Genomic DNA, 26,107 nt, shown 5'->3' with positions numbered 1-26,107 from the left:
TTTCTGCTACAAGACCTGATTACTAAAAATCATGTTGTATTGTCAAAACTAATGTAATGAAATAAATTCACCCTGTCACGTCAGCCTTACAGTCCTGTGTTTACAATCCAATAATTCATGTTTGATAGTCACTAAATGCTACTGTATTTCTAAAATCAACAAGTATTTAACATTATAAAGTGTGCAGTTGGCTGCAAATGGCAGTTTTATTAATGCTGTAATCAGAGAGTGCATAAGTGTAATTGTTACATTTATATTGTATACAATATAAAAATACTTCTTTTTAAATATTTATTTGTTGTTTTTACAGAGAATGCACCCAAATTACCTCAAAAACTACTCTAAATTGACAGCACAGAAGAGAAAGATTGGGACCTCCACCCATGCTTCCAGCAGCAAGCAACTGAAAGTTGACTCCAGTTTTCCCAGTCAAACATGTGTTTCCAGTCACTGTGAACAAAGCTATATTAAGGTACATCATTCAAGGACTTCATCCTTTCAGCACTGTTGATCTGCCATCATTTAAAGAGCTGATTAGTACACTGCAGCCTGGCAGTTCTGTTATTACAAGGCCTACTTTACGCTCCAAGATAGCTGAAGCTGCTCTGATCATGAAACAGAAAGTGACTGCTGCCATGAGTGAAGTTGAATGGATTGCAACCACAGTGGATTGTTGGACTGCACATAGAAAGTAATTCATTGGTGTAACTGCTCACTGGATCAACCCTGAAAGTCATGAAAGACATTCCACTACACTTGCCTGCAAAAGATTAAAGGGCTCTCATACTTTTGAGGTACTGGCCAGCGCTATGAATGATATCCACTCAGAGTATGAAATACGTGACGAGGTTGTTTGCACAACCACAGACAGTGGTTCCAACTTCCTGAAGGCTTTCAGAGTTTTTGGTGTGGAAAACAATGATATTGAGACTGAGGCAAGAAGGTGTGAAAGTGATGACACTGATTCTGAAGGCTGTGGTGAGGGAAGTGATGGTGTGGAATTCCAAGACGCCTCTAGAGTCCTGGACCATGACGATGGCTTCGAATTCCAGCTACCAAAACATCAAAAGTGTGCCTGCCATATACTAAACCTAGTCTCAAGTGTTGATACCCAAAAAGCTCTCTCAAATGAACACTACAAGAAACTCTACAGATCTGTCTTTGGCAAGTGTCAAGCTTTATGGAATAAAAGCAGCCGATCGACTCTAGCAGCTGAAGCTGTTGAAGCAGAAAGCAGGTTTCAGCTGTTAATTCCAAACCAAACGCGGTGGAATTCAACTTTCATGGCTGTTGACAGAATTCTTCAAATTTACAAAGAGGCAGGAGAAGGTGCACTTAGGAATATATGCACCTCTCTTGAGGTTCCAATGTAAGTGTTTTTCCCCTCTATTGATGTAAACAAATTTAGGTTGTTGCTGTTGTATACTCTTTGATTATGCCGATTTCTCCTGTAGGTTTAATACAGCAGAAATGCTGTTCTTGACAGAGCGGGCCAACACAATGCGTCCAGTTGCAAAAGTACTCGACATCTTGCAAGCGGAAACGAATACACAGCTGGGGTGGCTGCTGCCTAGTTTCGATCAGTTAAGCTTGAAACTTCAGCGAATCCACCATTCTCTCAGGTACTGTGGCCACCTTGTGGATGCCCTACAACAATGAATCCAAACACGATTCAAGCATATGTTTGAAGATCCTGAGATCATCGCAGCTGCCATCCTTCTCCCTAAATTTCGGACCTCTTGGACAAAGGATGAAACCATCATAAAATGAGGTAAATGAATGCAAGCAACATACACTTGACGAATTCTAATCTGGGCAACATTTGAGCCATACCAATATTTCTTTTTTTGCACTTTTTATGAGCCGATCTTTGGCTGTAATCTCAATATGAATATTGATATATAGTATTCATGCAGCAGGTTCTAGTTATCCCTCAGTGTTTCTTGAAAGAAAAGTCTCATATCATATGTGGCTTGGAAATGCTGTTAGAATTTATGCTAAAATAAGGGATTTGCATGATTTTAGACATTTAGATGTAGATAACTGCATGTAAATGTAGTTAATGACAAAACCCATAAAATGTGTTCCCAGAAGCCCCTCAACCAAACCTTTCTCTGTGTCTGCTCACTCTGCTTGTAGGCATGGACTACATCAGACTGCATCTCGAGCCTTTGGACCAATAAGGAATTGGCCAACAGTTCAACTGAAGATGAAGATTTTTTCACTTCTTTGAAACTGACAACACATGAAGCCAGCAAAGAGTTGGATGGATATCTGGCCTGTGTTTCAGACACCAGGGAGTCTCTGCTCACGTTCCCTGCTATTTGCAGGCTCTCTATCAAGACTAATACACCTCTTCCTGCATCGGATGCCTGTGAGAGGCTTTTCAGCACTGCCAGATTGCTTTTCAGCCCCAAAAGAGCTAGGCTTCACACTCACAATTTTGAAAATCAGCTTCTGCTTAAGTTAAATGTGAGGTTTTACAACTTTGAGTAGCATGTTGCATACTGGCATTAGATGGTAGTCTAATAGTTTGATAACTAAATACAAACAGTTCTAAAGCAGGATAAAACCTTGTATGTGGTTCATTCACTTCATGTTTTAAGAGATTAAAAGCTTAAACAAGAATCTCTAGTTTTCATTCTTGCTGTTACTTTTACTTCTTTAATACTCAAATACAATTTTAATGTGGTACTTTTTTACTTTTACTCAAGTATGAATCTGGCCAGATACTTTTACTTTTAATTGAGTAAAATTTTCCATCAGTACTTGTACTTCCACTTGAGTAACAATTTTGAGTACTTTATACACCTCTGCCTCCAGACCACTGCGCTCCTCCAGCACCAGAAGACTAACTCTGCCTCCTCTCCACTCTCCTTCCTCCAGAGCCGCTCCTTCTCATCCCTGGCCCCTGAATGGTGGAACGACATTCCCACCAAAGTCAAAACAGCAGAGTCCTTGACCTCCTTCCGGCGCTTATTCAAGATGCATCTTTTCTGACAGTACTTGTAATATTAGTCCTTTTATCCCTGCTAGAAAGCACTTCACAGTTTTATTATGCTTCTTGCATTCTTGATTGTTTTCATCCTTGCTCCCTTTCCCGTAGCCCTTGACTGTGACCCTACATATTGACAGCACTTAGCTTTCACCGTCCAGGATGTAGGACCTCACTTACTGTACTTGCCTGTGTAAATTGCAAATTGGAATTTGTAAAATGTATTATTTTGAATTGCTATGTTGTATTTTTGCACTTTGTTTGCACTTATGTGGTAAGTCGCCCTGGATAAGGGTGTCTGCCAAGAAATAAATAAAAAAAAATATAATAATAATCTCCAGTGCCATTTCAACACACACCACTCCAAAAGTTATTGAACTTCGCACACACAAACCAAATAAAAAAACAGATTCAAGCATTCAGTACATTGAACAAGTGCTATCAAACAGTAACACATGCCTCCTATCAAGTCATTTGGAACATAGCTTGTGCTAGAAAAGCATACTGCATACTAATTATTGTGAAGCATTTTGGCTGCTGTAATATGTATATTTTGTGAAAATTATAAGTCTAAATAATTAATAACAATAAAAAATAGTATTACTATTGTAAACTTTTAACTATCATAGCCATTACAGTTATAATAATCTGATATTATAAAATACGCACCATTAAAGTTGTATCATATAATATTACAGTATATATACACACTTGGCTCTTTGCAGAACTCATGGGTACTTTTTGGCTCTTGGTCTGGTACAGGTTGGCCACCCCTGCTCCATATTATTTCATTACCATTTTACAAAAAACATACTTTTGATTCACTGTGGTGCTTATATATCACATTTCATACAAGAAGTAAGATGTACAAGCATTTTTATGGTGGCAGGACAAGAATAACAAGATTTACTTGCTGCCCAGTGTAAGTCTGCTCCTCTCTGCCTGACAACTCTGGCAAAGTACCCATATATGGTAAAGTATGAGCACATTCAAGATGTGATGATAAGTTTGATAAGAACCAGTTATCATATAGTATTATCAAAAACATTCTGGTAAAAACTGGTTCTTATCAAACCCTGTTTTTCTAGGTATCAAGGTTGAACTATGGCACAGTACAGTGGCACAGTAAGGCAGTGACCTCGTTCACAGAAACACATGGAAAACATGCAGTTCTTAAGTCCTTCCTGTCAGTACAGCAAAGATATGAGTGAAAAATTAAACAACTGGAAATAAAGACAGTTACAAAATCAAGCATCACAAAAAATAGACTAGTGGCAGTAATCTGAGCAATAATCCACCGACTGGTCAATACAGAGTTCCTGCCCAACCAGATGTCTCAAGTGAAGTAATCCATTCAGAATCCAGGTGGACCTCACATTTTCCACTATCTATCTCAGTCCTGCTTAGGACAGGTAGTGCAGAGTTGCCACCATGGCAGCAAACAGTCGATGTGCCAGGGCAACAGGTGGATTGTCCATTGTTAATTGTCCATGCCACCAGGTCCTTCAGGATGCACCCTGAGATGTTGAGGTCACCTAAGACCAGTGTATCATTCACCTGAAGGCATATTGTTGGTATTGCAGGGCTTGTTAGTGGGCTGAAGCTGTATATGGGCAATGAGACACAGTTTTAGTGCAATAGTCGGTTGATGTTGTAATAATGGTTATGGGTCTGACATGTATCCAGTAGTTTTCAAGCGATACACAGAGCCATTGTGTACTACTCCTGTGGATTGACTCTTGAAAGCAATGGAAAGGTTTGAAAATGTATAACTACAGGGTAAATGAGAAATGGTTATCAGTATAGAGTAAAGGGACAGAGAAAATCAATTGGGTGGGAATATTAGGTAGGAAAGCCAGAGATTAATATGTCATGGGTGATAAAGATGGGAGGAGTTCCAATACAAATCTCCAACATGTCATATATTACCATAATCAAGAGGTCTTAGGCGTGGATCAAATCCCGAGCAGGGAGCTATGACCACACCGGCTACACGAGCATGCCCAGGAGAGCGATATTGGGAAATTCCTCAAACAGTCTCTCCTAACAGAGGTCAATAGGGCAATTATTTCAAGAACTTAACTGATTACAGCATTCACATAACATCTCAAAGTTGCAAAATGTAAACATTGAAAGCATAGTACTAAGTATCTATTGTAATGCAATAGTCAGGAAGTTAAATGCTAATATGGTTTTCATTCTACCTGGTACAGTTAGTTATCAGAAAGAAATGAGCACATAAATAAATAAAGGACACAAATCAGCAGAATCTCAGCTAGTACTCTGTGTACAAAAACAGACTCAGAGAGTGAGATAGGGAGAGAATCAAAGGGAGGAAAAGCAGATAATATTATTAATTAGTAGCATGGAAAAGACAGAACAGACACAGAGCACACACTATTACCTAATGATATTTATAATAATAATTCAGTTGTTTGTTTTTTCCAGTCCCTCCTCTGGGCCAAGCTGACCATAAGTCACCAAAGCCACAAACAAATCAAAACCCCTTCTGAAATATAGTACTCTTTTACAGGATGAGCAAGGGCCCTTTGCCAGTCCTTGTAGTTAACAATCTCTTTCACCAATTCAGCAGGGAGCCGGGAGCAGGCAGCTACAGAATACATAAGTGAATGTGAATGTGTTAATTTACAACCATGAAGTGTAATTCTCTAATGCTTGTCCTGGAATAGAAACAAATGCCTATTATGGCTGCAACAAATGACTATTTTGATAATCAATGAATGTGTCGATTACTACTTCGATAAATCGGTTACATTTTTTTAAATTAAATTTGGGAGAGTTTTTCCTCATCTTGCATAATGCTCTCTTTAAAACAACTTGAGATGGCAGTTATGAAACCAATAGAAAACGTGCAAAAAATAAAGGGTTTTATAAAGTGTATATAGCAACAGGCGTTTTTACATTGTTCTCAAAACACAAAGCTGTTTAACTCTTCAGTTTGAAAGGTGCTAAATTGGTTTGATAAATAGTTGGACAAGAAAACACATTAAATTAACTGTTAACAGGCTTTTCTACATCAAATAGCTTCAATGACAGTCCAGTACTGGACTATGGAGGTAGAATTTTTTTTTTTTTTTCTGAAATGTGGGTCAACATTTCTCATGTATTAATAGGAGGTGTTAGCTATTGTGTATGTTGCAGAATACTATGCTTCTTGGTAGTTTCAAATAAAAATACACAGTTTATGTGAGTTGATAATTACGGTACAATAAAATCATGCAAATAATGAGTAGTGGGAAACGAGCTCACCAGGAATCTCTGGTGCAATATTTTGGAAATGTATTAACAAAAAATTAAACAGCAGTAACATAAAGAATAAAATTGATGATTTTGTTCAGTTCAACATCAACCACAGCTGAGGCAGATTCCATGAAAGAGATTACAACACTGCAGATGACGTCAGAGAGTCCATTGCCAAACATCTGGAGTTCAGAGGTATGGGAAGAAAAGAAAAAACTTCACACTTCCCTTGACTGTGCAGACGGTAACCTGGGGTGTCCTATTTTTAAAGTTGATTGTGAAATCTCTACATTAGGGGGTTCCTAAGACAGATAACAGACAACACATATCACAAAACAGACAAATGGAGTCCGGAAATGACTTGTCCCCTTTGTACACATAATAATTGAGTGTAGTCTCTTTCCTGTTCCCTTGTCATGGGCCCATGAACTTTAAAAGAAAGAATACTATTCTATAGTTAGTTCATTCATTCTTGGGATAGTCTATTTGAACATATGCTTTTGTGGCCACCATCCTGTTGGAAGAGACAGAATTAATACTGGAATACTTGTTGCTGTTTGCATGCGTTGTTTTGAGCTGTGGATGATTCTTGAGCTGTGTTATGTAATGGTAGCTTTGTTTTGAAATGGTCATGGATTGAGGTTCAGAGGTTTCATCAACACCATGAGTTTCAATAGGAACATTGCCAATTGTTCAGAAACCGCAGTATTGTATATCTCTATGTTATCCTGATTTGAATCCCCATCATACAGAGCAAGAGAGGTTCAAACATACTTACACACGTAAGTACAGAGACTAATTGTATTGGGGGCAGGGACTCAGATTAAAGAAAAATTGTATATTTAAACTTGGATAATATACTTCTACATTAATATCTTGTCACTTATTTTCGATTTACAAAAAAAAAAAAAAAAGATAGGGGGGTTTGTGTATTAGTCCACAACTGCTGGTAAAACTGGTTCTTATCATACACTGTTCTTCTGGGTATCAACTATGGCACAGTACAGTAGCATAGTAAGCCAGTGACCTTTTTCACAATGGACAATGGACACATGAAGCTCTTCAAGGTTATATGAGTGCTCTACTGTGGGAATCACCTACGTAATCAAGGAACTGTCAACTTTCAGGGTTAACTGATTCTGTGGCTTTCAGATGGTATATAAATGTGGTTGACACATGCTACTTATTCATTTCAACTTCCTCTACTTCCAAACCAGCATCTACAGGTAAGGCCACTGGGTATGGTGATTGTTTCTAACAAACTCTTTGAATTATACACTATGCATTTAATATTTTATTTTAAATTTTAAGTGTTAAGGTGTCAATAAGGATTTACAGTTAGTAATAGAAAATTAGAACATTATATTTATATCCTTATTCTCTGGGAAAGTTCCTATTTCCATCGGGGCTGTACTAATATGGGCTTTTAATGCAATCAATGATGTTATAAGAGTTTTTTTCCAGAAAATGTAATTATAGACTGAATTATATGCAATATTATATATATATTTCAGTTGTATTTGGGATTATACAAACAAGCAAATGTTAGACTTATTGCGAGTGGAATAAAATTAATTGTAAGAAAAAAACAATACACACATACATAATCTTTAAAGTTTAATAATCAGGGTAGAATGTAATAAATGTGGACAATGTGATTTTCATAGAAGGAGCTCAGTTTTGTTTGTGACTTTGTGTTCCAGTGGTGAGTAATTTGTGATCTAAAGCCAGTATAACACTGATTAAAATAAATGTCAGCAGCAAATAATTACATGAAATAGAAAGATATTCTTAGAGATTAATTGAAGAACATTCTTGCCTCATTATGTGAGAAGTATACATAGGCCATTTTAAAAGGTTTCAAATCAGTTATGGCAGATTCACCTAACATATATAACATGTATTATGATACATAATAAAACCGATTGATCAATAATTATAGTGACGTTTGGAGTAAAACCAAGTGTATATATTTAACACTACCAAATACTGTGAGCAGCGTATCTCATACTTCATCTGCTAAATGTTGTATATAGTCTGAAAATAGTTACTAGAGCCCTGTGTCATGGAGCAACTAATATTAATATAACAATAATGATCCCAGAGCTTCATTAGCAATCTATATAACAATACAATGCTTTGCTGAATTAATCGTATTAAAACAGAGAAAAAGGCAGAGGAGGGGTCTGTCTGAGTGACAGTGCACGGCAGTCTATAAGCAGCTTTGTTAGACAATGCAATTGTGCATTCCCCATGGTATCGAGTGATGTCACATCCCCTTTGGGTAGTATTCACAATTAAAAAGATAACCCTGTACATCACTTTGGTCATCAATATAAAGCCGTTTGACATCTGTATATGAAGGACTGGCTTGATTGTTTGCACCTACTTCACACCACTGACTTGAATCCAATCTCTTTTCTTTCCTGTATCCCCTCACATTCAGTCTCCCAGTCTGTTTGACACCTCATATGTTCAGAGACAGGTTGCATTACAGTTCAATTGAGAAGATATTCCTGATATTATTAAATATTCTTTCACTTTAAGAACATTTCACTTAGAAACTTCAATCCAGAACACGAAAAATCACAAAACGTGTCTAGTATTTCTGGTATAGCACAATGAAGCAAATACTTGATGCCAATTTCTTCAATTATTTAAAAAACATAAAAAGTAATATGGTGACCCTTTGTGGACAGATCTGACAATTGCACCCTCTGTATTTGTGTATCTTTCTATTTGAAAAGAGTTCCTAAAGGGATTAAGGGACATTACCTCTCCACCAGGCAGAACAGCACTCAAAAGCCTTATAGCAAAGTTCCAGTGTGCTGTGACCCGCTTTACCCACCCCTGTCACAGCCCAAGCTCACTGCACAGAGGATATATGCCCTCTTTTGCTTTTCAACAAGTGAATAGGTAGCTTGTATGTATTGGATTTCCACAATTACAATTATAGCAGTAAGCATGATATATATATATATATATATATATATATATATATATATATATATATATATATATATATTAGTAGTCAGGGATGGACTGGGACTAAAAAACGTCCCAGTCTGGCCCTCCAAAACCGGCCCACAAATACTCAACCACCCAACATTACCTTCTTGAATGTAATTTAAAAATGTAGATGTCCGCCTAAATAGACATATTCAAAAGTAATTATTATTTATGAGAGGGCCTTAAACAATAAGTATTATGCTGCATCATAAAAATATTATGAATATTAAATATATATGGTGTAGTTCCTACTCAGCAAACATTGAGGAATAGGGCTTGGAATGACAGATATGGCTGACATGTACATTAATCAAAACACTATCTCCCATCATCTTACTTGTACAATTAGTTAGCCTGTAAGGATGTTAAATTTATTTTAATTTAGTAAATGTTTAAACATTAAAAATAAAAGAGTTGAAACATTTATACTCTGAACCCCCCTCCCAACACACACACGCAGGGGGAGCGATCCCTGAAAAGTGTCCTTGTCATTTTCTTTAATACACTTTAATGAAGATATAACATGTAGAAACAGCTAATCAATATCCTAACAATATGATATTGGGTACTTAACGTTAATTGATGGAATGGAGAAATTGTGCAGTGCCCTGAGATGCTTCCATGTGCTATAATATATTTAAATAGATTGAAGACTGATTTATGTTATCCTGTTGCTGTGGATTTCAAACATTGTTAAATTATGAATCGCTAACCTCTCCAATGCATCACACTCCTAGAACTAATGTGTTAAATTTCACACGGACAACACAATGTTGTGTTAAAATTCATCAAAGCACATCAACATTTTTTAATTTTAATACAAAGTTGTGTTCAATTTGACACATTAGTTCTAAGAGTGCATACATAAATAAAATGAGTTACAACACTCTCATAACTGCAGCTCTGGCTTTGATCCCTTTGCTATTGTGTCGGTTAAGCGGGTGGGGGAGTTGCATGCACTCCTGCTTGCCGTTTCTAGGTGATGGCTAGATGGCTTCCTGTGACCAAACCCTGCATTTCGCAGAAGAACAACAAAAAAAAAACAATTCTACTACTACTAATAATAATCACAATAATTTACAACATTAAAAGACTTGGCATACAAATCATTTGATTATAATGAAACTTGAAAATGTATTGATTGATTTTGAAATCTACAATTTAGGCCTATAAGCTTTTACAAATGTATTATCACTATATCTAATATGAAGGTCCATGAAGGTGAACACTCATGATTATTTGCATTTATTATGGTTTGCAAGACAATCAATCAATCAATCAATCAATCCATTTTTATTTGTATAGCGCCCTTCGCAGGGTAGCCACAGAGCGCTTTACAGACTGGTAAACATACAACAAATGTACAGCAAAATAAAAAACATAAATACAATAAAATAAAATATAGACCTGTAAACATTTAACATGATCTAGAATAAAGTGAGTGAACATTTAAGTAAATAAACCATTTAGGCACGGAGGAGACAAAAACAAAAAAACTCCTATGGATGGCATGTTGGAGAAAATGAATCTCTGGGGGTCCACGGCTTAGGGCCTAGGCCTAATGGTTGCCTCCCCTCCAGGCAGTATAGTTATTACAGGATCAAGGAGATCAGAAAGTTATTTATCGGTGCTGCTGGATGTGCTCTTCCCTCTGGAGGAGGCCTCACGCTGGCCATCGGGGGTGGGGGTTTGGACCATCAACAGGCTTTGGGTTGCGATGGCTCGTCAAACCTTGGGTGTGGATGCCCCGTTGACCCTCCGTGGTTTAGGTGCTTCTGGGATGGGTTGTGCCTAATCAGACTTCCATGGTGGGGGACGAGGTGCCTCGTTGGACCCTCAGAGGGGGCTGTTGCTGGAAGACAAGAGGGCAGTCGTGCTCAGATACTGGTCATGCAGTGCAGGACATTTCAGACAGCCTTTCAAATAAAAGTATATGCAGGCACACATTAACATCAGACTTATAAGGATGTTGGTCTTGACCCATCAAGGATCAATATGATTTGTTGTTGTTTTAGTACAAACAAACATTCAAAACTGGTGTACTTAATATATGTTGCTATATTGAAGGTTTTCAGGCTCTCTCCAATACCAGGATGCAACAGACTGTAGACACAAAGAAAGACCATGAAGCAACAGTTCACGGTTCTCATTACAATGTGGCTGAGCATCTGAGCCGCGATGGGGGAGATGGCTCTCATCTTCATCAGGAGGCTGACAAGTCAGTGCTACAGCTGTACCACTCTCTACAGCAGATACTACTGGAGCTGGGGCTGCCAGAGACTAGAGACCGCACAACACCACGAGGTAACTGGCTCTCAGAAATGTCATGTCTATGGAGCCAGAATAGAGGGGAACAATATGTTGTGCATGCAACCCATATTATGTGAAAAATAGAATAACTCCCAAAGGGAGTTGATTCATCTCCAACGTAATGGGCATGGTGAAAATGTATTTGAAAACTGAAGATAGGCCCCTGCTCAATTCCCATTTTGCCTTTCTGAGTTATACTCCTTTTCAAACCAGGATTGCATATGTTACAGTAGCACCCCTGTGTGCAAGAGCTGCTACTCTACCGCAATATTAATTCTCCGACTGCGCCACCTCCTTTTTATTACACAAGAGGAGAGGAACTCTCGCACCCCACTCCCCGGTGCAATCAATAATATTTAATGTATCACTAAATAGAAAAACACAATGTCCAACAACACAGGTTTGTATACAAGTGCAGGGCAAGAAGTGTGCACTAAAGAGGCTTATCACTGACAAAAATCTAAAAGGTTAAAATCCTAGGGGAAAAACTTAAAAACTGCCTTTATTAAAACAGGTCAGTAAAAGTACAAGTAAAAACCCAACCAAAGTCCTGATAAAACATGAAGGGGTGCAAGCATCACAATAGATAAGATGCCCAGAACAGTCAAGTAAGTGATTAAAATTGTAATGTGTGTTTAGTGCTGCTGATGATATTGTATGTGGCATATCAATAACAAAGTTATTATTTTATGCAGCTTTGACAACAACTGAACTGGCGATCTGTGTTCTGTCCTCACCTGATAAATACCTCCCTGTTCTCTTGGAAGGTGGCAGGCTCTGTTCTGGTAGGTTTAATTATATAACTTATGAATAATTGCCTTTCTCACAAACCTTCAATAATTAGCTTCCTGCATTTTCAATTCACCTTAACAACAATACATTTTCAACTTTGCAAATATTGGTAACTGCTAATGCATTACTTATTCCATTTGTTTTATTTTATTTTTTGTTGTGTGACACTACATCTAGGATTATCATTATTCAGAGTTATACTAAGGTGCAGTCACGAAGTTTCGAATATGTGATATTCCAAACTGTATGGTATGACTCAGCCAGCTGTAAAGCAGCCGGAAACACAGCTTAACATTGGATAACTCACACTTCCCTTTAGTGCTACCAGTCCTTTCAGTTTTGTTCAGATCTTCATAGTGTGCGATGCATTCGATGGCATCTTTAACCCTTTGCAGTCCAATTATTTTGCAACTGTCAGGCTGCTCAGGTCAAATTTAATTTTGTGAAGAAAACAACAATTCAGACCATGTGTTGTTCAAGTTGAAATAACCTCACTTTTCTTGCAAAAAACGATGCACAAAGCAGTATTATTCCAAAGGACACCCTCAAATTTGAAAATAGTGCAAACATTTAAAAAAAAAAGCCTATTAGTCATTTTTCTATTATTATTCCAGGCGCAAATGAATAAAAAAAGCAACATGGTTTAAAAAAAGGTTTTCTTGCAATAAATTAACTTTAGAACTTTAAACTTTTTATAGCACTTCACATACGTCTAACAAAGGTAACCAGCAAAAAAAAAAAAAACATAAAAAAATGTTTTACATCAATATTTACATGTGGCAAGGTTTGAAAACAAAGAAAGATAAATATGTAAAATGCACAAAAATATGCAATATCAAACAATCACCTAAAAACTATATATAATGTGCAATTGTGTTGCAATGCTCAATGGTCTATCTGTGTTTTTGCTGTGTATGATACATCTTGAAGCATTCATCTGGGTGTAAGACAGGCTTTCTGCTGCAGGTTTTGCATAAGTATATAGTCTCATTTCTGCCTCCATCTAAATAACTATTTACTTCACTGTCTGCATATTCTAACATTCGGAACAGCTGTGCAGATGTGCGTGCTGTTTTCTGACTCTGTGATGCTGATGAGGCGATGTTGAGCCTGCAGTGAGAGCCACATCTCTCTCTATCACTTCCTGACTCAAGACTCTCGCGGGGGGGGGCTTAGAAACTGCTTTTTCTATGCAAAATATGCATTTAAAGAGATGTTGGACTATGTCTGACATAGGACTGCAAGGGTGAATAATTTTGCTGACTTTAATTCTTCTCTTTGTGCTTATCCCTTCTATAATAACTGGCAAAAGAGAAGCACCAGGGATTCCACAACAAAATACAGAAGGAAAAAGTTACCACCCAATTAGTTCAATCGACTGTTTCCCGTACTTATTATTTTGGATATTAATGTTCATTCAGTGGGGAAACACTAATAAAGATTATATATTATTTGGGGCAGGAGAACAGTTTAATTTTAATTTCTAAATGCATACTTCAACCTAAACACCCTGAGATGAACAATCTAAAAAAATACAATGTGTTGAAAACTGGTATATTTTATTAGAATTAATTGAGAACAATGAAGAACAAAGATGTTCATGATTCAGATAAAAACTGGAACCAACAACACAATTAATAATATCTCAACATTTCATCAAAGGCTGGGGGATTAGATAGAAGGGAACAAAAGCACATGAAGTACCATTTGAGAGACCACACCTTTCATGCCCTCCCCAAAATGGTGCCTGATCTCTTGTATCACCGTCTTCACAGGCCACATGCTGCTTTGCTTGTCCTCCACGTGGCTCTCCAAGATCCCTTCCCCTGAGCACCCTGGGCTCTTCTCTCTCCGTGTCCATAAAGCGATCACTTTTGAAGAAGGGGGCCACACTTACCTTGATTCCTTCCAACCTCCCTGTCGTGTCAGCTACTTCCTGAGCTCATTGGGCAGCTACAGCACCCAAGCCCAGGATAAAGAGGGACCATGCCTGGACAGCAAACTGGAGGCAGATTTGGACTGTCCAGCCTGTGGCTCTCCACAGCTCAGCAGGATCACTGAAAACATGCTACTGACTCGCCAGCTGCTGTCCCAGAAAGGGGTGGGCATACCCCAAACCCTGGCCTTCTCCTTCCACCCTCTCCCCACATCCTGGCCCCCACACCCCAGCATAACAGTAGTTTCAGTCCAGTTGAAAGAACAACTGCAAGAGCTTATGCCTGGAGCCATCGACACATTTCTTCAACATCCAGAATTACAGAGCTGCCATGAAGTAAGTGTGTTTCCTGTGTGATACAAGATGCAGAATAAACCTAATCCAGAAAGTGTTTCAATCAATAAAAAGTTGACAGTATCAATATAGGCTAATAGAATATAATTAAGAGAAATGCTGTGTTTTATCTTGTCCCAAACATAGTTTTCAGTAAAAGATTTTTAAAATGTTGAATGATAATGAAACATTCTCTCACTATATTTTACAATCTTCAGCTTATTATTGACAATATAAGCATCAATGGCAAATTGATGAGATCCATATGTCCAAAGTATTAGCTACTCTAAAATAAATTCATACGTAACCACTATCAAAATCAATAATGCTGAAAATGAAGGGGTTAATAAGGCACTGGCACAGAGCTGTTCTCTAACTTCTAGAGCTGACAGATTTTACAGTAAAAGTACAAACTTGACTGTTATATGACCTGCACAATTCCTGCACTGGAATTTTGAATGTCTATGTGTGGGAACATATTGATATGTTTTGCCTCTAACAGTAGAAAGTAATGTAGCTATATGTAGGCATGTTCAGGTTCTTTAGCGGTCTGGAACTGAACAATGAACTCAAAACATGTGGGGTGTTGTTTTGAATGTGGAAATGGTGCACAAGCCTTCTGAGGCCTAACTGTCCAGCACTTCTGACTTTAACTCTGTAGGTTATCGTTCAGCCTTCTGGTGGGGGCTGGTATTCCTGTGATAACGAGACGACCCTTGTGAAGAGGGACAGGGAAGGAGTCCTCAGTGCCACACTAGCTCTCCTGCCCAGGATCCAGGAAGGAGAGTCCATTCTCATCTCAGCATCTTATGAATCGGTCCAGCCTCAGAAACCACTGAAGCTGGAACAGAGCGTAGCTTTTAAAGGTAAATCAAAGACTTTTAAGACCTCATTTGCCACTTTCAGATCAGGATGTACAGCACTGACAGAAAGACAAAAGCACACAACCCCTTGCATTCACTTTTCAAACTAAAAAATAAGAAAGGGAACAGTCTTGTATTGAAGTTAAAGAGAAATACAATATAAAAATATCTCAAGCTAAGAAAGGTGATGTTAGTGTTATGAAGGCAGACAAAGGAACATCAGGTGGTTTTGGTGCAGTAGTAGTGGGCACATGCCCCAGGATAGAGACAAAGGAGACTGTGCCATTGAAGGTGCTATCACAATTTCAAAGATTTTACGGAGTTACAGTTCATATAGGAAATCAGTCAGTTGAAATACATTCATAAGGACCTAATCTATGGATTTCAAGTGTCAGATTAAGAACACGCAATTGGCTGCTGATTGCTGGAATTCTTTGATTGTGCCAACCCATAGTTTCATCAGCTGTTCGGGTAGCACATCAGCCAGATGTGGAAACATGGTTACACATGGCCAGCAGTTGTGAGGCTGGTTGGACATACTGCCAAATTCTCTTAAACAACATTGGAGGCAGCTTATGTTAGAGAAATTAACATTAAATTCTCTGGCAACAGCTCTGGTGGACATTCCTACAGTCAGCATGCTAATTGAACACTCCCTCAAGACTTAAGACATCTGTGGTATCGTGTTGTGACAAAACTGCCCATTTTAGAGTGGCCTTTTATTGTCCCCAGCACAAGGTGTGCCTGTAATGATCATGCTGTTTAATCAGCTTCTTGTTATGCCACACCTGTCAGGTTATCTTAGCAAATGAGAAATGGGCTCTAACAGGGATGTAAAGACATTTGCAGACAAAAGCTTTTAGTAAATATGGAACATTTCTAGGAAATTTCATTTCAGCTCACGAAACATGGGACCAACACTTTACATGTTGCATTTATTTTTGTTCAGTATAGAACACTGTTGCCTGAAGTTCTTAAAATATTTTCCTATACATACAACCCTGTAAAATATAGGTTTAATACAATACAAGTAAAAAGCTGATATGGCAACTTTCGTATTTGTTTTTGTTCATATAGCTCCTGAGGTATTAAGAAAACTTGCTCTCCGCATCAGAGCCACCGTATGCCGTGCTGCAGATGATCAGCCTCAGCTATCACAGGTTCAGTATGATTTAGATCAATATTGCACTGAGGTGCCGAGGCACAGGGAGATGGACTCCATATGAGTGATAGAACATGAAGATGGAAAGCAGGTCATTTTGTGTGATGATGTAAGAAGCGACCAGTTTCCAGTGTCCATCCCTGACATGGGCAATTGACAACTCGGTTGAAACAATAGCAGGGCATGGGGTCATCCTGGGCCAGGGTTCAGAACCACTGGACTAGATTTCTAAGAAACCCATTGTTTGGGGTTAATGGTCTTTGATTACAGAAAGAAAGCTCTTTTCCAGGTAGCTGGAGGGCAGTCAGTCAAAAGTCAGCAAAATATGGTACCAAGAAAAAATTGTCTTGCCAACTATTTTTTTTTTTGTAAATTAGGGATAAAGCCATAGTTTGTAACATGGTGCATTTTACCATAGGATTTGGATGTTAATAAAATCATGAATGTAGCTCACAGTAAAATAAAGGTTAATATCTTCCCTACTGCCAGGACAGCAGCAATTATCAGTTAATTTATAATTTTGTAATGGTCTCAGCCAATTGCACGATTCTCCACTTTGTTTATTTAATTATATTCAAGTTTTTCACTGCGCACGTCTAAATTTGTTTTCTCCCTCTCCAGTCCCCGTGCATTGAAAATACGTTTAATTGGATAATTGAAAATTAGATTTAAAGCCCCTGTGATGGGGTGTGCCACTGGCCTCACAGTTGAGAGGCTGCACAGTGCCGAGGCAGTAGGGAGTGAAATGGAAAGAATTGGGAAATATTTGATTTCAATCCTGACTGCCTGACTGCACTGCTCACTGGTTTTGAATTTGAATTATTTGATTTTAACTAACAAAAATAAAGGCTTTAGATGTAAACCTTCCGGCTCTCTCCCACAACGCTGCTTCCCTCATTCACATCCCATAGCACCCATCAAGGCCCCGGGTGTTACTTTGTTTAGAAAGTGTCACAAGGAAAGCAGGGAAAGTAGTCTGATATAAAAGTAGTAGAAAAAAAAGGGAACTACTGCTACTAGCGTCTCAGTCCTCAAGTGCACTCCGGGTCTCTTCCAACTGCTATCATCCTGTTACTGCAGCTCTAGTAGTTGTACCTGAATGTTTGCATCTATTCCAGCCCCCTGAAAGCTCAAACTGTCCCTTTGTTTACTTGGCTTGTCCTGCTCACTCGGCTCATTATCTCATCGCACTGCCGCCTCCCTCTCATTGTGTGGGATGAAACAATGACAATATAAGTGTAAATAACAACCCAGAGTAAATTAAAACAATCAGTACTGAATATAACAAATGCTTAAGGAAAAATACATAATAGTCCAGTAACTTCACAGAGTTTACAGTAAACATATTTCACTGTAAACTTTATAGTATGACACTTTACAAGTACTCTTGTGTTATTGTAATAAGTACAGTAACTTACTGGCAAATTCTATATATAATTCCTATACATAAACCAGTTCATTATCTCCTTACATTACCCTGAATACCTGCAGCTTCCAATTTTAGGATCAGTCTTTGGTGTGGAGCTTTATCAAAAGCTTTCTGAAAATCTAAGTATATCATATATGCTTTTACATGATCTACAGGTGCAGTTGCATGTTCAAGAAATCTAATATGTTTTTCAAAAATTGTACAAGTGATGCAGGTGAGACTGATTAGTCTGTAATTTCCTGGCTCAGTTTTGTCCCCTTTCTTGTGGTTTGGTATGATATTTGCAGTTTTCCAATCAGATGACACATCCACTGTTCTAATTTCTAATATAATTTGGAATATTTTAGTTTGCGGCCAATTTTTTTTATTTTATTATTATTATTTTTTTTTTTTCTTGGCAGACGCCCTTATCCAGGGCGACTTACAACATAAGTGCAAAAATACAGCGAAGGCCAATAAATAATTTCCCTAATTTCTTTAAGCACTGTTGGAAATATACCATCTGGCAAAGGTGATTTGTTTGTTTTTAATTCTGTTAGTCCTTTTATTACCTCCTTGTTGAACCCTTCTTGGAAATAACTGGAAAAGTCATTGATATAACACAAATAGAACTTTAATCAAGCTAGCTTGGAAGTGTCACATCAGGCCCGTTCCCTCAGTGAGACTTAACTTTTACAAACACAAGTGTAGCTTTTGATGTAAAAATGACGTAGAATGTTGTGGCCGTTCATCCAATCAAAAAGCTTCAAAAGATGCAAGCTCCGCAAAGCCTGTAGGCTGCCCTTCCCGAGGGAGAAGGTCATCATGGCAGCATATGTCTGGTCCTGTTACAGCATACAAACTGTACGATCTTGTGGTTTTCTTAACAATGAAGTAACATCTTTAGCTTTGAGAGGAGAAACAGGAAATCCACAAATGAACAAACCCATGGGCAATACATTGGTGGGCCGTTTCTCTTATCATAGAAAAACAGATCCGGTAAGAGGAATTAAGAAAGGTGTATCCTTAACAACTGCTTCGTTGGCCTTTCACTAATAAATCCAATTTGCCAAATCTGCACACGTCATTATTTATAATATAAAATATTATACAGCATATCTTAAATATTAATAATGGCTCTTCACTCCTCCTCATTTATCCTGATCTCTTTGAGTTTGAAAGGACTGATTGTTAACCTGTGGCATGTTATCAGTTTTTTATTTTGTAAAAACCTCTGTGAAATACTGATTTAGAACATTTACCACATCTTGTTCATTTTCTAAGATACTTCCATTTTTATCATTTAGCTGTTTCACTTCCTCCTTTATTGACCTGTTGCTGTAATTTGACCAAAATAGCTTATACAATGTTCATTATGTCCAGTCAGTACAGACACAGAATTGTGCTCCATGGACAAAAGTAAAATCTCATAAAAATGAACAGGTGTGATTGAAGTTGCTGTTCAATAGAAACCACATCTGCCTGTGGGTGAAAACATCCTTCATGAGCTCACAATGACTTACTTGAACTGTTCCCTTCTAATTGATGATTGTAAGTTAAAAGTGTAACATTGTAGTCCTCCAGGACCAGGAGTAAATAGTACTACTAACATAATATTACTACTTACAGTGCTCTGTTGTTGTGTTCAGGTGGTGTGCTGGGTGGATAAGGTGGAGGCTCCAGCCAGTGCAAGGTCCACTGTGCTGCAGACTCTGGAGGTCACTCTGCAGGAGTGGGGCTTCACACAAGACGACCTCACTGCCATTCAGCAGATCATTAAACAGTGGGCTGAGGCAGCTATGCAGGCTGTCATGGACTATCAGTCACAGCTCTCAGACCAGGACAAGGGTGGAGCTGGAGCTCAGACTGATCTGATAGGTACTGCTGTTATGGCATCTAGTTTTCAATAAAAAATGTAAAGCATAGTTAATTATATCTTAAATTTAACCTGATTCATTTACAGAGCAGTTTTACTTTTTCAAAAAGAAAGCACAATTACAAAATTACACACACTCATTATTAGATGCTACAACTTTGATACATAACTATGCTGGTGCTGTTGCTCTCCAGGGGTGGATTTTGCACTGATGCAGCATGATGGAAAACTGCGCCCTCTTCTCCTGAGGTTGACTGCCCACCACAGAGGGGTTTACAGCACAGCCTTCAGTCTCCTGATGCTCCCAAGGCTGGCCCATACTGTGGAACCCCTCCTACAGACCATGTGCCAAAGAGCCCACTCCTTCTTCATAGCCGGGAAGACAATACTTGTAATCGGAGGAGGCGAGTCCAAGAAGATGTCCGTGTGGCACACAGCCAAGAAGCAAAACATCAGGGTAAATTGTATAGACATCTGAAGCCTGAGATCTGTCTTTAGGAGACTAAATTAAACTGTATTGTATACAGCCTATGAGCAAATCTAAGGAAGACAAAGACTACAATTCCTGCCTTACCAATCAGTGAAAACATGCACCAAAGCTGCCCAATAATGGCTCTGCTCGCAGGAGGAAGACTCGCCCCCAGTGTCTTTGAAAAGTCCTGAGTGCAGCTTGCATGTACACATGCATACTGAGATACTGCTTTTAGTTTCATTTTGCTTGCATGTGTACTAAAAGTTGGAGAAGTGTGCTTCAGAGTTGGATTAACTGGATGGCTATCCACTTGCACTCTTCAGAGTTTTATCGTCTACTACTCTTGGAGCTTTGCTTCTCTTCAGGGGGAAGTGTACAGCAGGAGTCTCGCTCGCTCTTCGGTTCCTCCATTGAAATCTGCTGCAGCTTCAAGTAAAGGAAGAAGGAATGAGAAACCCAGTGAGACCACCACTGGTTGAGAGATCAGCTCCCCCCTTGGATGCCTGTACATTCTACAGTTTATGTAAGGTGTCCAATACAGGAGTCTGAAATATCAGGTGGTGGAACAGATATGAGAAAGGATGGGCAATGACCCACTGTCTCCCTGGAAACAGGAGGCAGACATTTTTGCTCACCCATGGCCAGAGGAACTGCTGTATGCCTTCCCCCACTCCCCACTGCCAGTTGTGGTTTGCAATGCTGGCACAGATGATCAGCACAATGTTATATATTATTTGTCATTTAGCAGACACTCTTATCTTACATTTGTATGAGCAAACTGGAGCAAAGTGAAGAACCTACAACAGCTAATTGTCATTGTCATGTGCTTCCTGCAACAGCTGCTAGAAGACGGGAAATCAGCATCCACATTGAAGGTACATCTGGCTGTCATCTTAGCATGCCATGATAAGATTGACAATGTCTCCACAGGAGCCCATTTCCTGGCAACCCATTTTCTGAAGGGTGCTAGACGTTTGAGACCACCAGTAAAGGACACAATTCCAGTCTGGGACATGGAATTAGTTCTGCAAGGGCTTAGCGGTGCTCCCTTTGAGCCCATTTCCACAATGGAGCTCCGCTTTCTCTCAGTCAAGGCAGCCTTCCTTATGCAAGGAGAATTAGTGAAATTCACGCCTCGTCTGTGGATAAAGCCTGTCTGATCTTCTCAGGAAGCAACGACAGAGTCACTCAGAGGACAAACTTGGCCTTCCTACCTAAGGTCGTGTCGGCATTCCACATTAATCAACTGATTGACCTGGAGTCTTTCCATCCCCCTCCACATACATCGGATGAGGATTGCAGACTACACACACTCTGCCCTGGCTTTGAAGTGTTATATGCAGAGGACAGTGCACAATCCGACCAGCTCTTTGTCTGCTAAGGTTCTACCACCAGAAGGAGGTCAGTTTCAAAACAACGACTAGCGCACTGGAGGGCGGGCGCGATCCGGCACACCTATGAGACTGCTAAAGTTCCCATGCCTGAACACATCTCAGCGCACTCAACAAGGGGACAGGACACGTCGTGGGCTCACTTTCATGGCGCCACACTTGAAGACTTGTGTAATGCTGCAACAAACTGTCACAAGGTTCTACCACCTCAATGTGGTGAACCGGTTGCACCCAAACTTGGGAACCCAGGTACTTCAAACAGCTGGCCCTCTGGCCCTGTGAGGCCTATGCTTGCCATGATGGGATTGGGGCTTAAATCAGGTGTCAGGACTCATGACAGCTCTGGTATAGTCTTCCCATTCGGTAATGGCTGTCTTTCGATTTGAAAGGGAACAATAGGTTATTATCATAACCCAAGTTCCCTGAAAAAGAAAGACAGCCATTACCCTTCAGGGGTCGCTCGGCCAGACGACCTTCCTGATGAAGAAATGGCAGGCAGCTGCAGTCAGGAGGAGACTTTTCACAGACGCTGGGGGCGGGTCTTCCTCCTGCCAGCAGGGCCCCTATTGGGAAGTTTTGGTACATGTTTTCACTGATTGGCAGGTCAGAAGGCTCTTCCCATTCAGTAATGGCTGTCTTTCTTTTTCAGGTAACCAAGGTTATGATAATAACCTATCATTATTTTTGTATACTAAAATTATTCAGACTCTTCCTAGTAATACTTTTCTTAATGTGTGAAAGAAATAACAGCCACACTAAAACATTAACAAATTATTGTTTGATTCTATCGTTCTTCTGGTTAGAGCCACTTGGTTAGTACATATAAACTGCCTAATTGTCATTTGTTTATTTCTCTTTTTATTTTTTAGGTAATCTTGGTAAATCCCGAATCAGATCACCCTGCAACCCACCTGGTGTGGAAATTTCTGCATTACAATTTTACTGATCACTCACAAGATGAAGCTCATGCCTGCAATATAGCCAGAATGATATGTGAGTCAAATCTGAATATCAATGGCTGCTTAACATTTGTTTGTAACTGTTCTGTTCTGACATCTCTTGTGTGCCAAGAGCTACGTCTCCCTAGTAATGGTGTTGAAGTGATCAACATTGCCAAAAAGAAAAGTCACACCCAGCAGCACTTGGGAAGAGTTGCTCACAGTCTGCAGCACTTCCCTGATGTCTCACTCTACACAGTGCCCTGCTTGCAAGTCAACAGTCCAGCAGAGCTTCAAGAGGTGACAGAGAAAGTCGAGTTCCCTGTGGTAATGAAACTACAATACAGCGCAGATGCATTGGGTGTCAAAATGGTAGAGAATCTCCAGCAATGTCAGGAATTCTTTGATAGCATACAACATGAAGAACTTTTCACTCTGGGAATTGGACAAAAACCATTGCTAATGGAGTATGTGGGGGGGATGAAGCATGATGTTGACCTGATCATCTTCAGTGGGAAGTTACTGGCTGCCTTTGTCTCCGACTGTGGGCCTTCTCAACTCCCTTACTTTCTGAACTCATCACACAGCATGCCCTCTAAGCTCTGTCCTGAGAAGGTGACCCAGCTGGTCACTGCAGCTTACCAGAGCTGTATCTACTGTGGCCTGAAGAACGGTGTCTTCAATGTTGACTTAAAAATGACTGAAACAGGTCCAAAACTCATAGAGATCAATCCAAGAATGGGTGGGAACTACTTGCCTGCCTGGATTAAGGCTGTCTACGGGTTTGACCTTATTCTGGCTAGCTTTCTAATTGCCTTTGATATCCGACCACATGCTTGGACCCCAGAGCCCAGGGGCCACGTTGCTGGGATCTCAACCTCCATGACTCAGTATCTGCAGGCATTAGAAAACCATTCATTCACTGCAAATTTAAATAATTTGGAGATAAATGGAATTATCCATAGTTCTATGATAAGAGATGAGTCCAGCAAATCTGGCTTTGAAGTTGCCGCTCTTAACATTTCCAGCTTTAGCCCCAGCAAGGAGGAAGTCTTCAAGAGACTCCTGATTGTCTCAAAAATCCTTGGATTGGATTCTAAAGAGCATCCAGTCAAATATTTCCTGGACCCCCTAATGTAAAAACACTCTAGCAGACGTCTATCCAGCTTTATGTCTAAATAAAGCTCAACTGAACATTCATTCTTGAAAACATATTTACAAGAAAGCTGTTTCCTTATTAGTATTAAGATCATGTAGTGCTTTCTAAAGGTCTGCTTTAAACAATAAATACATTGATAAAAATGCCCATCCTGCAAAAGTGTATCTGAAGATTTACCAGTTTTACAAATTGAAATAATAATGTAAAAACTGAATATATTGGGAACCCGGTGTTGGCTTCATTTGAGCCTTGGTAACCTGTATGATATTACTATCACCTTGCGCTGTTTTGTTAGAGAATGAGCTGCATTCTCAGCTTTCGCTTTCTGTTCTAGCTGTTAGCTTGTGTCTAAGCATCCTGGTAGTACCCTACAAACCACTTCCCCCCTCACTGCTGTTTCTCAGGCAGTTGATGAAGGTCAAGCTCCAGCTATGGGTTGACTTCCAGTCTAGCGTGACCTTTTGTTCCTCCTCCTATTGGATGGTGTGCATGTCCCTGTTGGCTCCTGCACCCCCTTTTTCATTAATTTCTTATTATTTGGATTATATCCATGAGGTTGAGCTTGAGGTTGTGCGAGGGCATCTTGGAGGAAATAACAGACAGGAAGAGATGCGAGAGGGGATGAGAGGGTCAGAAGAAGGAACAGACAAGAAGATCTGGGCATCATCTGCATAGAAATGGTAGAATAATCCATGGGATGCAATGAGGGGCCAAGAGAATCGGTGTAGAGAGAGAACAGGAAAAGGCCCAGGACAGAGACTTCTGGCTGAACCAATTGTCTGATTGCAAACTAAAGTTAAGTGCCCTGGAATGTCAGGAATGCTAACACAATTAACAGCCTTTTTTGATGGCAAAGCAACCAAATGCACAATTATACTGTACAGGAGCTAAAAACTAAAATGTGAATATAATTAAACAGTTTCTGATAACAGAGGGTGGTACACAGCTCCCGTGAGTCACAAACTACAAGCTTATTACTACTGCCTAAATGCGTAAATAAATGCATCAAATGAGATGCAGGTAATCAAGCCACTTCAGAAAAAGGTACAGAAAAAAGTGATAATTGCTTGTAGCAGTGTAAGTTAATTACTAAGAGTAGATACTGTGCTTAAAGAACACATATGCAGAATATAAAATAAACTAGTTAAAACAACATATACTGTGCTGGCTGGTTTGAAGTAGCATCTTTTTTAGACATCTTCTTTCTTTTATATAATGCAATTTTGTCTGTTTATTTTATGCTTTCTTGCAAAGATGTATTCATTTTGTATTATTTCATACTTACTAGTTGGTGTTTCCTGGGACTTTAGTTTCTGTGTATAAAATGCTGGGTTTTAGTCAGTCTGGGAGACAGAATAGGGAGAATTAAAATGTGCTTCTGTTTCTTGCTCCCAGTTTGTGGAATTTCTTTGTAAATGTGAAACTCAAAGGAGAATTATTTAATTATTTTTATTTTTATTTCCATGTTGGTGGTGTTTCCCTCTTTGGGTTTAACTGAGGGAAACCTTAATATATTTTTTATGTATAGTTTTTTTGTTCCTGGTTGTCTGCCTCATTGTTTGTTTTTTATTTTATTTTTTTCCTGTGTATAGATGTTTGCATGTTGTCATTTTGAAAAATAAATACTGCATCTTTTGTTTGCCTCTACATCTCTGTTTGAACACTTATTTCATCCATCCACATTTTAAGACACTGGAATGAAAAAAACAACAACAAATGATCCCAGTTTACAGTAACAGAAAAGATGTACTTATCAGAGGTATACAATTACGATAAACATATACTTTTGGGAACATTTTCTGAAACTTGTACTGATGAACTAAAACACAAGGCATGAGAGAATATAACCAAAATAGTTAATGGTGTCAATCCACAGTGTGTTGTGTAAAAGACGTATAAAAAGGGTGAAAGAATATGGTACAGGAGGAGAAAAATAAGTATTTAAGCAGAAATAACCGCGTACTGCAACACCCCCCCACCCCCCCAAAAAAAAAAAACTAGTGATTGAAATCTTTGGGGATGATTCTCCGATGTTTTGGAGGATTGCCGGTGAACAGGAAAGTGGAGTCTGTCTGAGCCAGCCATTGACAACATTGTGTCTCAGACAAGCAGTGTTGAAATGAAAACTTTGTTAAATGGCAAAGGTATGTTGATAGGTTAACAACAACATGATCATATGAAAAATAACATGAAATCAGACCA

At 39.1% G+C, this 26,107-nt stretch overlaps 1 protein-coding gene and 2 long non-coding RNA genes across 3 annotated transcripts; 2 read left to right on the top strand and 1 right to left on the bottom strand.

Annotated features, from left to right (window-relative positions):
- The first annotated feature begins 315 nt into the window (after positions 1 to 315).
- Positions 316 to 3,272, top strand: LOC136771010 (uncharacterized). The gene is made up of 3 exons (XR_010822301.1): positions 316 to 1,369; positions 1,455 to 1,771; positions 2,140 to 3,272. It is a non-coding gene; the product is annotated as an uncharacterized LOC136771010 (long non-coding RNA).
- Positions 3,273 to 7,253: 3,981 nt separating this feature from the next.
- Positions 7,254 to 25,552, top strand: LOC136770983 (carnosine synthase 1). The gene is made up of 9 exons (XM_066723436.1): positions 7,254 to 7,482; positions 11,333 to 11,569; positions 12,271 to 12,360; positions 14,143 to 14,639; positions 15,298 to 15,502; positions 16,577 to 16,659; positions 19,719 to 19,947; positions 20,140 to 20,402; positions 22,678 to 25,552. Exons 2-9 carry the CDS (start codon positions 11,359 to 11,361, stop codon positions 23,884 to 23,886), a joined length of 2,787 nt encoding a protein of 928 aa, XP_066579533.1. The 5' UTR covers positions 7,254 to 7,482; positions 11,333 to 11,358; the 3' UTR covers positions 23,887 to 25,552.
- Positions 18,688 to 19,771, bottom strand: LOC136770999 (uncharacterized). Its single transcript, XR_010822300.1, has 2 exons — positions 19,697 to 19,771; positions 18,688 to 18,976 (listed from the first exon to the last, which is right to left on the bottom strand). It is a non-coding gene; the product is annotated as an uncharacterized LOC136770999 (long non-coding RNA).
- Positions 25,553 to 26,107: the final 555 nt, after the last annotated feature.

Source organism: Amia ocellicauda, chromosome 2, assembly GCF_036373705.1.
Source record: "Amia ocellicauda isolate fAmiCal2 chromosome 2, fAmiCal2.hap1, whole genome shotgun sequence".
NCBI classification, from domain to species: Eukaryota; Metazoa; Chordata; class Actinopteri; order Amiiformes; family Amiidae; genus Amia; species Amia ocellicauda.
This window is presented reverse-complemented; position numbering and strand designations above follow the sequence as displayed.

Bases quoted from the DNA above. Each gene is read 5' to 3' on its own strand.
- LOC136770983 (XM_066723436.1), top strand. From the start codon at position 11,359: ATGCAACAGACTGTAGACACAAAGAAAGACCATGAAGCAACAGTTCAC. The intron at 11,570-12,270 runs GTAACTGGCTCT...TATTTTATGCAG, and splicing joins AGACCGCACAACACCACGAG to CTTTGACAACAACTGAACTG. The intron at 15,503-16,576 runs GTAAATCAAAGA...TTGTTCATATAG, and splicing joins ACAGAGCGTAGCTTTTAAAG to CTCCTGAGGTATTAAGAAAA.